General features: G+C 51.0%; 1 protein-coding gene across 1 annotated transcript in view; it reads right to left on the bottom strand.

Moving 5' to 3' along the window:
* Positions 1 to 12,706, bottom strand: part of SLC13A4 (solute carrier family 13 member 4) — a 39,851-nt gene extending 27,145 nt beyond the window's left edge. Inside the window, exons 1-2 of the mRNA XM_032304765.1 lie at positions 11,822 to 12,706; positions 6,752 to 6,880 (exon numbers count right to left, since the gene is read on the bottom strand). Of these exons, the coding sequence (XP_032160656.1) occupies positions 6,752 to 6,880; positions 11,822 to 11,920 (228 nt within the window). The 5' untranslated portion in view covers positions 11,921 to 12,706. The remainder of the gene's footprint in view (positions 1 to 6,751; positions 6,881 to 11,821) is intronic.
* Between the last annotated feature and the right edge of the window lie 1,176 nt (positions 12,707 to 13,882).

Here is a 13,882-nt window from a genome sequence, read left to right as displayed (position 1 = left end):
AAGATGAGATTGAGGGCGATACCAGGGAGGTCAGCACAACCGAAGGAGGGAAGAAGAGAAAGAAATGAAATAAGGAGCAAGGTGGGGCCTGAAAATCAAAAGATTCCCCCAAGTTTTCTCAGCGAAGTGGGAGCCGGGCTGGAGGCAGAGGCCCAAGGACAGAAGGGCCGGCTCATGGGGTCCTTCACTAACTAGCTCAAAGTGACTGAATCACAGGCGACATCCATTAGTGATGAGCTTTTAAAACACTATTTTCTTTGAAGGTGGAGTTATTGGTTGATCTCTAGACAGGTTAGGTTTTAAATGTTTAGAACAATTTTTGTAAAGGTTGTGGCTCTGTTCCTAGACTTTGGAGAAGGGCACTCCGGACAGCAGGCTTAGCTCAGGAGGAATGTGAGTTGGCCTCCCTGGGGCCACCCTGGTGGAGGAGGCCTGAGGGCCAGCCCATCCTCCCTCCTCGGGAAGGCGCTTGCGCACGGGGAGAACCCTTAGCTCCCTGAAAGGTGCCTGTTTTCTAGATCCTCCCTTTTCAGGCGAGTAAAGAGTAAAGGGCAGTTTGTACAGATTACAACTTGTTCAAGACTGGTTAGTGACAAAACTGGATTCAAACTCAGGTTTACCCTACTCCCAGCTTGGACCCCCAACCCTTTCCACACTGCCACTCTACTTGCTCCTGGTGGCAGCAGCCAGAGACCGCAGGAGGTGGGGTGGATCTCACCGTGCTCTGACGTGGCCATCTGGCAGCTCTTGGGGGAGGGACCCCAGAAATGCAGACACTCTGCAGGTCAGCTGTGGGCGCCTCTAGGAATGGTGGGAATATGGCAAGCCCTCAGGAGACCAGGGGTGGCCTCTGGCAACGGACTTACTTTGAGGCTCTTCTGGACATCCAAACAATTTTGCAGGAAAATCCTCTAGACCCCAGGAGTGGGTGATGGGGGTGGCTCCCCCTCAGCACGGAGCTAAGCCCCTAGCCCGAGCTGGAGCCCGGGGAACAGCATTCCAGCCAGTGCCGCGGCAAGGTGGCCAAATCCAGCGCACCTGACTCCGGACTTTCCCTGGGGAAAGGAATGCTGTTCCTGCTGGATAAGCCTCTGCGGGCTCCAACATGCTCCTGAGCACCTGATTGCACTCCCCAAGGCCAGAGGTTTGCCAACCACACTCACTGTGTCTGAAATGTCAGGAAGCCTGTGGGAAGGGCCTCTGCAGCCGGGGCTCTGGGCCTCTTTGCCCAGTTTGAGCAGGAGTTCCTCTTCCATCTGTTTTATGTATTGAATCTCCCAAGATGTGGTTTAAAGAGAAGGTTTTGTTGCTAAAAAAACATTCTTTGCAAACCTTGCCCTAGAGAAGCTTAAAGCAGGGAGACTCTGATGAGCACTGACCCGGGCCGGAAGTCTGTTTAGCTAACTCGTAAAGCACCCCCAGTTTCTTCTCTGGGACCTCATGGACCACCTCCAATGGAGGAAACTGAGGCAGGGGGCTGGGCTCTGAGTCCACTGGTAAAGGGGCTGGCTCCTATGTAGGGAGTAGCTCTTGCCCCAGAAGCATTAAGTTGGCCTGAGGAGGCCGCAGTGTCTGGAGATTCCCGGTCCCAGGCCCCACAGGAGCTCAGCTCTGGGCTGCATCTGGCTGGCTGGGTTTCAGGCAGGGGGCCGGGCCCCGAGGCTCAGCCTCCCTCCTCGTGGGCCTGTATGGAGGGGGTCAGCCCCCGTGGTGAGCAGAGACCAGAAAGGCAGAGCAGAGAGTGGTACGTGGAGTGTGCCCAGGTCTAAACAGACAGAGAAAGTCAGGGTCTGGGGGCTGGTCGGCAACCTGGCAGGTCAGAAGGATCAGGAACCGACAGGGAAGCAGATTTGTGACATTGAACTCCGGTGTCATGGGGCTGCTGAGGCTGTTCTGTTATCGCAGCTGGAGCCGCCCTGCTCCCTCTCCTCTCCTGGCAGGGGCTGGAATGCCACGGACACTTGCCAGGGGCCGGCAGCGCGGGGCCGTGGATACAGCAGAGGGGGTGTGTTTGTGTGTGCACGCGTGTGTGAGTGTCTGTTGGGCAGGGGAGAGATAGAAAACAGATGTCATCTCTACTGGAAGTCGTTCCTGCCCCTGGACACCCTGGAGACTCCTCCGGAGCCGCAGCATTCCAACCATGCCTCTTCCTGCCCCAGAGAGTGCTCTCGCTCCCCGCCTCCTAGAAACAGTAAATCTTAGCTAATTTGATTGTCCCCGGCTGTGGCAGCACCTTAGAAAGGCATAGATGATTCCTGAGGCAGATACAATGATAGTCGTGAGAGTCACAATGGAGGTAAAATAAAGAACAAACCTAAACTCCTGGCCTTAGCTCTGTACGCCCACAGGCGGAAATAGCGGCAGGATGCCAACCCGAAGATCATGGAATCCCAAAGTCAAAGAGCCCTTTGAGTCCATCCCCTCTCCCAAGGCACAAAATCTACCTCTAATGTCCCTGACTTGTTCACCTGGCTTGCCTTCCCAGGACCAGGAATACTCAGACCCTACCTGGCTGCCCAGTCCGGCATCTTCCCACACATGGAGCGGGTCTCTCTTACCGTGCGTGGACTCTGGTTCTGGTTTGAGCCTCTGAGCCTTGTGTGCTGAGATGCAGAAGCCAGAAATCACGTCCCTCTTGAGTCTTCTCATCTTTCCTCGGGTGACTCACATTCTAGATGGGGGACATCTCAGCGACCCACCACCGCACGACCTCCCGATCTAGAATCTGACGCTCTGGGCACAGACGTTTATTAACTCAGCAGACTTCAGTACCTATCGGCCAGTGGTTAAGAGCACACGTTCTGGGGGCACACACTCCTGGGTCCAATCGTGACTTCTCTGAACTTCCATTTCTGAACTTGTCCGTAAAGACAGAGCTGAGAACCTCGTTACAGGGGGTTAAGTGACACGGAGCATGTCAAGCACCTCTCAGAGTGCTTGGCATATGGTACGTGCTCCAGATTTTGGCAGCTACGCTGGGCTGATAGATGATTCATGCTGCCTCTGGACTCAGCTAAGAGCCAAGGTATTTTCCACACACACTGTGAACATTTATCCCTATGAAATGTCATTCTGTCACTCCCAGGCCATTGTCTCATCCTGTCAGCCTTGTTTCTGTCCTCATTAATCAGTTGGCCCATCCAGCTTCGGGTCATCTGCAGATCTGATAACGTACCTCTCGTATTTCCACCTGGGCTCTCCCTCTAGTCTACTGCCAATACGTTACTCGAGATTCTTAAGGTTCAGCTGGTCAGCCAGCACTCGAGTCACTCGACTGTGCCATCATCCAGTCCACACTGGCTCCTTAGATTGAGAAATTTTTTCCCCCAGAAATTGTGAAGTTTCCGGAGAAAAGTTAATTTGTTTTCAACAACTTCTGTTTAAAAGGCTGGGGAAATTATAAAGCCTCCTAGAAAGGCGTCGATCAAAAAGTGGTCAAAATAAAGTTTGGGCACCTGGTGGGGTGTATTTCATTTATCTAGAACATTCCCTCTTGGGGAATTGGGTGAATCCTCCACAGGGCCAGAAAACGAGGCATTACCGCATGGGTCTTCTGTGTTTTCCCATTTGGCTTGTGCCTTCTCTTTTTTAGAGGAGAAACTCTCAAGGTCAGGAGTCTATCATTTTGTATCACTTTTTAGCAAGGCAGAAAGAAGTAAGTCTAAGCTTTGCACACAATAAACTCTTAACCCCTGCTGACTATCAAGTCATCACCATAAAAATGAACCATTTGTATGCATACATCAGCTGTGAGACTCAAGAGGGCAGAAATTCCGTGTTTCATTTTTGTCACAGTCAGGGTCCTGTAACGTCCCAAATGGTGCCTGGTAGATACAGAACTCAGGAAATATTTTTCTGAATGTTGAATGAATAACATGAGGGACAAAAGCCACGGTTCTAGGGGCACCTGGGTGGCTCAGTGGGTTAAAGCCTCTGCCTTTGGCTCAGGTCATGATCCCAGGGTCCTGGGATTGAGCCCCGCATCGCATTGGGCTCTCTGCTCAGTGGGGAGTCCGCTTCCTCCTCTCTCTCTGCCTGCTTCTCTGCCTACTCATGATCTCTGTCTGTCAAATAAATTAAAAAAAAAAAAATCTTAAAAAAAAAAAAGCCATGGTTCTAGATTCACACTGATCCTACCCACAGGCCTTCCTTCAGGTGGAAAGCACACTATTGCACACCGTCTGGAAACCCTGCAACCAAAAACCCTTCACTGAAGGCCAGCACAAGGATCTAGTCCACAGATGCCACAAATCCCAGGGGCTGCAAATCTTTGTGGTGAGGTGACATGTCCGCAGAAAGTTGCTGTCATGTGTGTCTGATGTACCCCTTCAAGGCTAAAGACATCAGATTGGCTCCAAGGGAAGGGAGCCACACTTTTAGCTGAGGTCTTTGGAAAGGCTTCACTGTAGAGGGTAACTGGGCAGGATTTTAACAGTGGAGGAAAGTGGAGAGAACTTTGAGTCAAAGCAAGATGAGGCAAGCATAGCGTGGGTTTGGGGAGTGACAAGTAGATGATCTGACTGCCTTTTCCCGGGGAGCCCTGCACATGCTGATGTGGGGGTGTGGCTGCTGGTGGTGGACAAGGTCTCCATCTGCAAAGTTGAGTGGCTCACGAAGGGTCATAAGCCCTGTCCTCTACTTACTGGCATTTTCCTCTACTCTGAGTTTAAAAAGCTAACTAAACAGACTACCTTTGGCTGAATGTGCTTCCTATAGACCAACTGTTAATTATCATTGCCAGCCACCACTACTTTTTCAGATGGGGTAGGACTTTTCACCTCAAATGACAAGATTTGCCCTCTAGCTCCTCCAGAACTTTCCAGAACTTGCCTAGCCCTTTACCAGACAGTCTTCCTTTTCTCCTCACAAAGTCATGTTATGCCCACAAACCACTGACTCAATAGATGCCTTCTAGGTCAGGCCTTCCTGGCTGTGCAGAGGGGCGGGCCCTTGGATGAAACATTGCCTAGCAACATCTCTACCGTGCAGAGGCACTGAGTGGGCCACCCCTCTGGACGACTCCTGCTGCAGGCAGCCCTTGGAGAAAGAGGGACGTCATCTACTTCAAGGCTGTCATGCTGTTGGCTTTGGGGCTGCCCATTGTGAAATACAAGATAGAAATCTTTTAATTAGTAGTTAGCTCACGTTAAATGTTAGTTAAGATTCAATTGTTTCTATAATGTCATTTTTTTCTCTGCCCTCTGTTTTCACCCCCTGATTCATGAGCTTCTGGTGTCTCACTTTTAAAGAGAAATCTGTAGAATAAGTTTAAATGCTCTTCTTAAGAACAGTGGTGTTTAAGGTTGGTGGTTCTTTTAGGCAGGCCCACAGACCAAACTACCTATTCTTGTTTCCACAAAGGAAGGGGACACTTTGGAGCAACTGCCGGGTGATGCAGGTCACAGGCTAGGTTTTCTGTGGCCCTCCAGGATATTGGTGTTGTACCCATTTCCGGGAATAAAAGCACTGCTGATGGTTGGGGGGCTCCCATCCTTTTTGACTACTACAGCCACCCATCGCCACCAACTCTTCCACCCCAAACAAGAACAATACAGAAAAAAACGATAGCAACAAAAAACTCAGTGAAGACCAAAAACCCAAATACCCCAGACACAAACTAACAATCAGATTGGTCAGTTGAGTCTGTCTGTAGAACAGCAAGCAAGAATATACTTTGAAATCGAATGGATATGAGTTTGAATCCAGTTCTGCTACTTCCTACCTTGTGATTTTGAGTGTGATTCTTAACTCTCTGAGTCTCTTCACTCATCCGCAGAATGGAAGTACTAACACCCACCTTGCAGAGATCTCAGGGGTATTACATTAAGTAATATAGTACTTCCACTGTGGTGCCCGGTTGCTCGTAGGCCTGCAAACATTGGTTCCCTTTCATCCTTCTTCTTTGCCTCTGTCCTTTGTTGCTACCATTCAATCTTTATCAGAAGCCCTAAGCAGAGACCAGGTGCTGTGACAAGTCTAAACAGAACCAGGTAGTAATGGATGGGGACCATCTTTCATCTTGCTTCTGGGTTTTGGTTGTGTTTTTCTTCTTTCCCACTTGTGCTGGGTGTTAAGTGTATGCCCTGAAATCTGACCACAAGCTGGGCTCGATATTGACAATTTCTGGATGAGTTTTTAAGGATGCCGTAGAGAGAGAGAGTGGACAGAGAGGGCAGGTTCTAGGTAGACAGAGGTCAAGGAAAGAATATGCAGTAATCTTGAGTTGGGGAAGAAGGAATAGAAATTTTTTTTTCTTTTTTTAGGGGAAGTCGATGAAAACATTGTCAGGACTCAGGAAAACATCATGAGTCTCTCTGTCAACACACATTTATTGAGCACTTACTGTATAGGGGCTGAGGTTTATGAGATTCCAAAGACATGGGAAACCCGATTCCCACCTTTGATTCCTGCCTTATAGTGTAAGTGGATACAAAAGACTGAGAAAGGTCAACAGCAGGTTGCTTATAGGTGCTAACCCCCCAGTTCCTAGAGGGTTTCAGACTGAAGAAGCAGTTGGATGTGATCAGTCAAGTAAGGCTTCCTGAAAGAGGCAGTTTGAGGGAAATGAGGGTCATGGGGGAGGAACTCAGGGCCTGGAATAGCAGCTGCAAAGGCTTAGTGCTAAGAGGTTTTTCCAGAGGGTGAAGAAAGCCCTGTTCTCAAATGCTTTGGGACTCTCCCTTCACCTCGAGCCCTCTTTCAGTGGCCCAGGGGGGCCCTGAGCAGGGAGCTGGGCCATCAATATTCTAACCTCGCTGGACCGGAGGACTCCGAAGAACGGGTACAGGAAGGCAGGCACCAGCGCTGCAGCTCCGAGAGGCACGGCCTCAGACACCCAGTACACAGCGGTCACGATCAACACGTAAGCACACGAAGCCTCCTGGAAGGGAAAGAAAGTAGGCGGTTAGTCACAGGGAGAACCACTGCCATGGAGAATCCAAATGGGACCCCGGGGTGGAGGCAATAGGCATCCAGACTCGAACATGGGCCCCAGGACACAGCCCTGGGAGGTGCAAAGCTGGCCTTGGCAGGGCCATGTGGGGATCCGTGGAGGGGCCCACACTTGGGTGTGTGCTGTAATGGCTGCTCCCTGGGTGGACCGGCGCCTGGCATGTGATCTGTGGCAATGGAGCCACCAGACTTAGGGTATCACGGCTCTGCCGGTGCCTGAAACTGTGCAGGATGGGGACTGAAATGAACTGTGTCCAGACCCACGATCACAGGCTCTAAAGATGGAGTGCACAGCTCGGGCATGCGGCCGAATATTTTGGCATCGAGTTGATTGGATGCTAGGTGTTCTTGGGTGGTTGAAATTTGGGATCCATTTGTGTAACTGACTGACGTGTGAGCTCTGAGATTGGCCTTGTAGGGCTGGAAAAGTCTACGTCGTGGGGGGCTGTCCTGGGCGTGAAGAGGTTTAACAGCATCCCTGGCCTCTACCCACTAGATGTCAGTAGTACCTCCCGATTGTGACAACCACAGATGCCTTCAGACATTGCTAAATGTCCCTGGGGGGAATATTTGTGCCTGGTTGAGAACCCGTGTCCCTACCAGTGTCTGATTCTCACCGCTCTGGGACTTCATTCCCCCCTGCCTGATACACATGGAAACATCCCTCCAATAAAGGGAATCAAAAGTGCTATCTACCTGCAAGGGAAGGCCTGGAAATTTACCAGTTTTCCCCAACACCGCCACTTGGCTGGCTGTACAGCCTTGCGGTGCTTCAAATAAAAAAGCACAACAATGTTCTCGACAACCAGCCCTCCTTAACCTCAGCCTCTAGTAGTGCTGGCCACTCGGTATCGCACTGATTAACGGAGCTGAGAAAAGTCACTGGCTTACTCTCAGGGGTGGGGGCGGTGACTGTCCAAGGACCTTAACAGTGGTCTTGGAGGGCCATTGCACAGAGGGTCCAAGCAAACTCTGGGTTCCTCAATTTATACATCATCCTAAACCATCTGTGCTCCGATCTGACCTGCCCTGGGGCTGGCTGGCGATCAAGGAGCCTGACGAATCTTGTTCTGTTTATCTCTCCCTTGGGTTCAGAACAAGCGTCCTCAAACTCTTGCACAAAAGTTACAAAAGGTCGCCAGGATCCGTGAGGGGCGTCAGGAGTGATTAACCCAGCTTGGCTGGATGGGACCTTGCTCCCTCCTGATATGCATGGATTACCGCCTTGGGGTTTGAGAAATGGGAACAGGGCCCAATGATTGTTGACTGTGTAGCTCCCACTGAGATATCCTCTGGGGCCGAAAGATCAGAGAGAAGTTAAAACTTTTAGAAGGTGCTGATAAGAAAACAGAATCAGGAAGGGGGGGGGAATTATTCCATTGGAAAATAATGCAATTTAGAGAAATACTCCCTTTTGTTGCAGAAATAAAACTATATAAAGAATTTCAAAGCCTTTAGCCCCCTTGAGCCTACTTATTCCTATCTCTTCCCTGGGACACAGAATGGCAGGTCTCAACTCTAGCTGAAGATAAAAGGGACAGGCTATCTGTCCCTCCCTGAGAGCCCTTATTCCCTCCTAAGGACCTTTAGTCTTTCTTGTCCTTACAGGGCCACAGATTAAGGTTAAGGGAGAGGGGAAGGGAAGACAGATGGAGAGAAACAGAGAACCAACCTTCTCCTGGGTACCATCTTAGTTTGAATTAGGAGGATTTGGGTAAGCTAAGGTATACTTGTTGACTGTAATTACTGTTATAAATTAGAATAGGTTGGCTTGGAGGAAGTCAGCAAGCCCCCTTAAGAACAGGGTAAACCACCATCATCATTTTTATCTGGACTTTCCTTACAGCACGAGAATGGCCAAGAGTCTACCTCCAGGGGCCCTTTTCCGTATTTCTTCCCCGTTCACCCATGGAATTTACATAAACTTCCTTTTGCTCCTTCTGAACCTTCTCAAAATTCAGTGGGTAAGCTTGTATTTAGATACCCTCTCCAAAAGCTTTGTGAGGTTTGATTACAGGAATCCTGAGGCCCCACATCTGTCCAGTGTCTGGCAGGTGGCTCAATTAAAGTTGGTTGAACTGAACTGGGTTCCTCTGCTGGCTACCGGATTTCTCTTATCTATCTATTGGAGAGAATATTCTGGACACCCTCGGCCCCTTATCACTGCCACTAGTTAGCTGGTGTGCAGGGGCTGAGGAGTTATTCGGGCAGTGCCTTTAAAGCTTAGTATTATCAGTTCTTTTTAGCTTCTATTTACAAATAAAGGAGGGAGCTCAAAAGTGGCATTTCCCATATGGGATGTTTCCTGACTCTGGTACCAACTGATGTGTCCATCTGGTCTTTTCCCGGGCTGTCCGATCATCTCAGTGATGTTCCACTCAAACTTCACCAGAAGGGGCTTGAGGTCTGTTTATTTGCTGTCATACATGACCATGAGGCCTTTCTGAAATTTCATTTGGGACTTGGGTGTAGCCTTTATCCCACCAGGGACACTGAGGCAGGTCTTGGTTATGGACAAGCCCCTCCTATGCCCTTCTCTTTTGGAACACAGGAGACCAAGTCTGGGCCCCTGATGTTAGAGAGCTGGGCAGGAAAAAGGGGAGTGTCCTTCTAATGCTTCCTAGGATGTAGCTGGGGCTTATCTTTTGAAGAACCATTAGAAAGGCAGGCTGGGAACTTGGGCTGGGCCCCTTCCCTCAGCTCCAGCCTGGAGCAGCCAGGTCCCATTTAGAATCCTGAGGATTCAATACCAGAATCTAAAAGTTTGACACGTGGGAGTAAGAATGGGTAGGGAGACCTTCTCTGTGTTGGTTTGTGCTTACTGTGGGCATTGGTCACCTCAAGGTGATTTTATGTCCTGGTAGAAGAAGAGCAGAGCTCTCGCTGATACAGTGACACAAACGGAAATCACCTTTGGCGGGCACCCTGGGTAAGTGGCAAGTGAGCTGCCTCCAGCTCTGAGGTCACTGGCCATACCGGGCTCCATCTAGCTGTCCCCAGGGCTATGGGAGTCGCAGGATCCATCCTCGTGCACGGACCGGACCGGGAGGCCCTGAGGGAGTGTTAGGTTTACTTTCCTTAAAGGCACTTGTTCTTAAAGGGGGCGAATTTGCACCTCCCCGGCCCCCCTGCAGTCCAGGGGATATTGGGCGATATCTGGAAGCATTTTAGGTTGTCATAGTGGGAGGGGGGAAGAGACAGAGTTCCTTGGTCTCCGTAAGTCCAGCTGTAAAAATCTCTTCAAAGATTATGTACAAATCCAAACAGACCAGAGGTTCACCTGCTTTTCCTTTGCTCTCCTCTCGCCCCGCCAGGATTTTTCCCCTTCTTTTAAAAATAACACCTGTCTTCCATCAGATTTATTTTGCCTACTTCAATAATTGGTTATTTTATTTTGTTTCTTCTTGTAGATTCTTCTTACGAGTCATTGGTGACTGAGGTGCTCAAAGCCAGGTCCCCAGAATGAAAACCAGGCAACACCACACCCTAGAGTCATGGTCCTCCCAATTGGGGCTGACTTAGGGGGACACAGAGTGCCTGATACCACCACGGAGAGGAAGGCACTGTGTCTCTGGTGAACATTCCCTTAAGTGCATCAAATATTGAGTAAAAAAAACAACAAACTTTGAAAAAAGAAAGAAAGAAAGAACAATCAGCCCGTTTGGACAGAGCAGAGCATGGACTAGCAGGAGCCCAAAAAAACTGTCAGCAGCAATCACTGTCTCTGCTAATCCCAGGGCGGCTGTTACTCTGAGGCTCCCTGGCACTCTGGGGTATTTATTCTAGTAAAGATTTAGGCCCGTTTGTTTTTAAGACATTCTAATCCCCTCTATTTAACTTTCTAACTCAATGTTGGTTACCAAGTTACTCTGGGAGCTGCCTGGAAAAATCTCTTCCCCTCTCACAAACATGATTAACCTCTCTTAGCTTATTTTTCCTAAAGTCTTAAGGGTAGTGCCTGCAGGACAAGGGGCATAGCCCGGGAGAGGAGGAGGGGGAGGAGGAGGAGGGGGCAGAGGAAGAGGAGGGAGACAGGGAGGGAAGGAAGGCAGAAGACGGCAGACCCAAAGCTTTGGCACCACTGCTCATGCAAACTGCTCAAAAATTGGGTCATGGTCTAGAGTTGGGGGCTCTTATTTCTTTTTTTTATCGCGTCCTTGAATGTGCCTCCTTCAGGGGCATAGAGAAGGAAACACAGAGGATACACATGATCAAAGGGCCGTAGGCATGGGACTGGGGCAAGATGCCAAGCTCCGCTTCAATGTAAAGTTCAGAGGGACTTCGGAGACTGCATTTCAAAGTGTGGATAACAGAACAACAGCCCCTGGTGGGTGCAAAGGAGTTCCAGTGCCCCCCTCCCCCATGCCACCCCCCAGCTTCACCCACGACCCCCCAGTCCTGCAGGGTCATCCCCTCCCTCTGGCATCACTCCCCCTACCCGACTGTGTCCTTCCTGGGAGGCCTCCCTGCTCTCCAGCTCCCTCGCAGAGAGCCGGTCACATGGTGATCCTGTTGAGCCCAGGACAAATGCCGGCCCAGCAGCGTGTCCCTCTCCGCAGGGGCACAGCGCGTGGCCCCCGCTCCGGCGGCCCGAGGATGGGGTAGCACCCCTCAGCCGGTTCAGCAGCCCCCCGCCAACCTCAGCCCTGGCTGGGGGCCATGTGGTCGGGGCCCTGGGAAGGGTGCGGAGGGACAAAAGTGGCAGCCTGGGGGAAGAAAGCGTTCGAGCCTCCCCCAGAAAGACCTGTCCATGCCCGGATCCCGGGAGCAAAGCTCACGGAGGAGCTGCCTCGCACCCCATCCCTCGGCCCCCCTGCCCTCGCCCCACACGGCCGGCCCGCAGGGGCAGGAGGCGACGCGCGGTACTCACGCTGCTGGGGTGAAGCATGGGCAGGGGCAGCAGCAGGAGCGGCACGAAGATGACGAGCAGCAGCTTTCGCGCCCCGAGGAGGCCCTTGAGCAGGCCCATGGTGGCCCTGGGCGCCCCCTCCCGCCTCCCGCCGGCCGCCGGGGCCCTTCGCCTCTCACCACGCTGGGCTCAGTCCAGAAAGACTTCTGAAACCCTACTCGGCTTCCAAGAGTCCTCTCTTGTCTTGGGGGCAGAAAAGGAGGCCAGTGACGGCTCCTGTGTGCACAAAAAGGCTGGGCTCCTTGCCTCCTGCTTTAGGTGGGATTGGTGAGCATCGTTTCACGCCCAGCAGAAAGGGACCAGGAGAGGAGGCTGAACCGAGGCATAGTGGGGGCCCCCGTCCCTTGCTCAGTAGTAGAGAAACGTCATTCTAGGGCTCGCAGAAAGCCCCCTAGCCAATCAAAGGCACAGCTCTGCTGCGGCCGGTTAGCCTTGAAGAAATCATGTAAAGGCTTTAACCGATTAAAGATACCGAGCGCATGGACTGGTGCCCTCCATCAGTTGGCCTCTTTGGGGCAGTATCAGTTTCTCTTCCACCTGTGCTGGCCGAACCCCTCTTCCCTTAACCCAGGCCCCCAAGTTGGTCAGCGGCCGGTGCAGACTTCGGACAGGGCTGGTCTTCTCTCCCAGGACCTGCCACCTGAACTCGGTTCCAATTTCTCTCCTTCAAATTGGTTCCCCACTTATAATTTGCCTTGAACCTGGGCCTCCAAAGCAGGGAAAAAAAGAAAAAAAAAATTCTCCGAGACTTTCCTTGCTGTCACCGGACGAAAATCCTGCTGGAGGCTCACCTTAACTTTCCCTCACCTACGGGGAGCCGACCCAGGCAGTGGCCCCGCCCAGGCCTCAAAGCCAATCAGTACGTCGGAAAGATCGGCCGTATCTCTTGCAGAGGCGGTCGGTGATTGGTCCCAGCAGGGGCCTGCTGAGTCCGCAGAACCTAGGCAACTTGCAAAGCTTATTTTTGTTTCTCAAACATCCTAGGGGCTGCGGTGATGATCATCATGGTGAACATAATCCCACGCACGCAGACCTTTCCCTGGGAGAGCACTTACGAGCCTAGTCCTTAGGAAGATGCGTTTGCGGGCAGGGAGAAAATGAAATAATAATTCTGGAGAAATTCTTCCCCAGAGCGTACAATATTAAGCCCTTCGGACTTCCCTAATGACAAAGATCATTTACTTCGGAGTCTGAGTGAATAGGAAGCATCTGGGTCAGCAGAGGGTGTTAGCCTATAAGAAAGACCACAGACTCTGAGGGAGGTTGGGAAGTATAGCTACCTCTCTGGAAAAGTCTAGATGCCCGTCTCATTTCAAAAGGCTCTTTCTTGGAGCCCAGATGTCAGTGGTCTTACTTGACTGGAGTAGGTGCTCAAAGGCTCGTCTCTGAGGTTCTTTAGCAAAAAAGAAGCAGAAAGCTCCCTTTGGGGGGGATACTAGGAGGAAGGAGGTGGGAGGGCAGGGAAGAAGTTGACAAGTTCAGGGTCAGGGCCTTGGCAGCTGTTGCACTCTGCAGTTTCTGCTGGTTAGAGATTGGGAGAAGCTGTCAGCCTCCTTTCTCAGAAGGGACATGTGGATAAGGTTACCCATGTTTTTCTTGAATTCACAGAATGCAAGAATGGCATTCCAAGGTCTACAGTTGGAAATGATCCCCAGGCTAAATGCAGAGAGACTGGAGAAGTGGCTCCAGAAAACCAGTTCTTCTAGACTTCCAAGGCAGGGGCAATTATGGATAGTCGAGGTTCCCTTCGAGGTTATCTTGCCATTGTAGGATGGGCTGTGATGACCCATCTCTTTAAATGCATGTGAAAGTCTGGCTACCATATTTGTTACATTCACGCCTCATCTTGGGCTGATTTTGAGACTCAGAATGAACAAGACCACAGGTATGATGTTTGGGTGGCAAATATTAAAGAGTCTGGAAAATAATAAACAGCTGTGGAACTCAACATCCACCGTTCAACCCCTAGATCATTTCAAAGTCCTTGGTGAGATAATCTGACATAACAAAGATCCCACCGAG

The sequence above is a fragment of the Mustela erminea genome, chromosome 11, assembly GCF_009829155.1.
Source record: "Mustela erminea isolate mMusErm1 chromosome 11, mMusErm1.Pri, whole genome shotgun sequence".
Classification (NCBI taxonomy): domain Eukaryota; kingdom Metazoa; phylum Chordata; class Mammalia; order Carnivora; family Mustelidae; genus Mustela; species Mustela erminea.
The sequence above is the reverse complement of the archived record's forward strand: the minus strand, read 5'-3'. Positions and strand labels throughout refer to the sequence as shown.